The sequence below is a fragment of the Sinocyclocheilus grahami genome, unplaced genomic scaffold (assembly GCF_001515645.1).
Source record: "Sinocyclocheilus grahami isolate Dianchi unplaced genomic scaffold, SAMN03320097.WGS_v1.1 scaffold1191.1, whole genome shotgun sequence".
Taxonomy (NCBI): Eukaryota; Metazoa; Chordata; class Actinopteri; order Cypriniformes; family Cyprinidae; genus Sinocyclocheilus; species Sinocyclocheilus grahami.
In genome coordinates this window covers 327194-329157 of record NW_015506370.1, presented here as the reverse complement: position 1 = coordinate 329157, position 1964 = coordinate 327194, and the positions used below count along the sequence as shown (strand labels likewise).

General features: G+C 46.5%; 1 protein-coding gene across 2 annotated transcripts in view; it reads right to left on the bottom strand.

Annotated features, from left to right (window-relative positions):
• Nucleotides 1-1532, bottom strand: part of atf6b (activating transcription factor 6 beta) — a 23234-nt gene extending 21702 nt beyond the window's left edge. For both annotated transcript variants that reach the window (XM_016253586.1, XM_016253587.1), the window contains exons 1-2: nucleotides 1403-1532; nucleotides 247-314 (exon numbers count right to left, since the gene is read on the bottom strand). In XM_016253586.1, the coding sequence (XP_016109072.1) occupies nucleotides 247-314; nucleotides 1403-1481 (147 nt within the window). In that variant the 5' untranslated portion in view covers nucleotides 1482-1532. The remainder of the gene's footprint in view (nucleotides 1-246; nucleotides 315-1402) is intronic.
• Between the last annotated feature and the right edge of the window lie 432 nt (nucleotides 1533-1964).

The window sequence follows — 1964 nt, the reverse complement described above, 5'->3', positions numbered from 1 at the left end:
GTGTGTGTGTGTGTGTGTGTGTGTGTGAGAGAGAGAGAGAGAGAGAGAGAGAGAGAGAGAGAGAGAGAGAGAGAGAGTGTGCGTGTGAGAGAGAGTAAGTGTGTGTGTGTGTGTGTGTGTGTGTGTGAGAGAGAGAGTGAGTGTGTGTGTGTGTGTGTCTCTGTGTGTGTGTGTGTGAGAGAGAGAGAGAGTAAGTGTGTGTGTGTGTGTCTCTCTGTGTGTGTGTGTGTTGAGTTATGAACGTACCGATGTGTCATATTTCAGTTCTCCGGTGAAATCCTCCTCCATATCCTCACACTGATACAGACAGGCATCTGACAGACACACAGATTATGTAAATATAATAGCAAGGGAACATGAAGCTTCGAGAGCCAGAGGGTGTCAACTCTTTGAAACGCATAACCAGGGTAAATTGTAGTTCTTGTTTTTTGGGAAACAACTTTGTTTTAAGTGTTTTATGTAGCTTCTGAAGGGCAGAGCCACAATCTAATCTTTAAAATATAATCTTTAAACAAAAGTTTACACCCCCTGCTCTTAATGCACGGAGCATCAACATTTGTGGATTTTCGTAGCGGTTGCGTTCGAGTCCCTCAGCAGTCCTCAGTGTGTGAAGCCGGATCTCAGAGGCCTACAGTCACAGCTGGAAAGAGTCGGAATAAACTGAAGATGCTGGAAAACCAAAGCAAGACCTGAAGGATTTTCCTGAAGAACAGCGGGCCGCTGAACTGCTCGAGACAAACAACTCTCACAAAACACAAAAACAGTCACTGACCACTGACACAGTATTCAAGGCTATGTAACCATTTAGTAGATTCTGCTATTTGTTTTGTCGACTGCATGTAACCAGCTGTTATTTGCAATATGTTGAGATATTGCTCATCCTCCACACAGTCCACTCCTACACCAGACCGTTCCCAGGACAGGACAGGACAGGACAGGGTTCAGAGCAGCTGCTGCGGAAACCCTTCAGAGGAATCACACTTTTGATAGGCTGCTTTACTAACACTCTTCTATACTGTTAAGAATTCGTAAAAAGATAACTATTAGTTTTGTAAGACACTGAGCGTCCACTCAGAACACCCTAGCAACCACACAGCATACCTAATCAAACCGCATAGCAACGCCCTGGCAACCGCCCACAAACCCCGAGCTAGCAGCACTTCTCCAGCAGCTACAGCTACTAATAATGCACACATTCATATAGTGAGGAAGCATCAGGAAACTCTGATTCATAGATTCACATAATTACATTTGATTGTAGTGACACAATTATAAAAGGGGAGATAGTATTTCTAGTGAAAGTGAGACAGCTGCTGCACACTAACACTAGCCGGCCCCGGAGTGACTCCCCTCACACGGACTGTCAACCTTCCACCGAGCCGTTAACGATAACGCTACTCACCCCAGTCCGCGCTGGTCAGCAGGTTATCGGCGCAGAAGCGGCTGTCCAGCTCAGACAGCAGCAGCTCCGCGGTCATCATCTCTCTCTCTCTCTCTCACACACACACACACACACACACACACACACACACACACACACACACACACACACACACACACACACACACACACACACACACAAATCACAGAGGCGGGGCCAATTCTACCTCCGCGGTCGCGTATAACACTCACACTCATTATAACACTCACACTCACTCTCACACACTATAATACTCACACTCATTATAACACTCACACTATAACATACACTCTCTCACACTATAACACTCACACTCATTATAACACTCACACTATAACACTCACACTCATCGGGAAATCACAGAGGCGGGGCCAATTCTACCTCGAGCGGCGCGCGGTCACGTCCATCGGTTAGCGAAGCACCGAAACCGTGAAGCAGATCACTAAATCTGACCGATCGCTTTTGTTTAACGGTTTAGCTCGCCATTCCGCACCGTCGCTCGACTGACATACACAGACAAGGAAACTAATTTCCTTAACAAGCC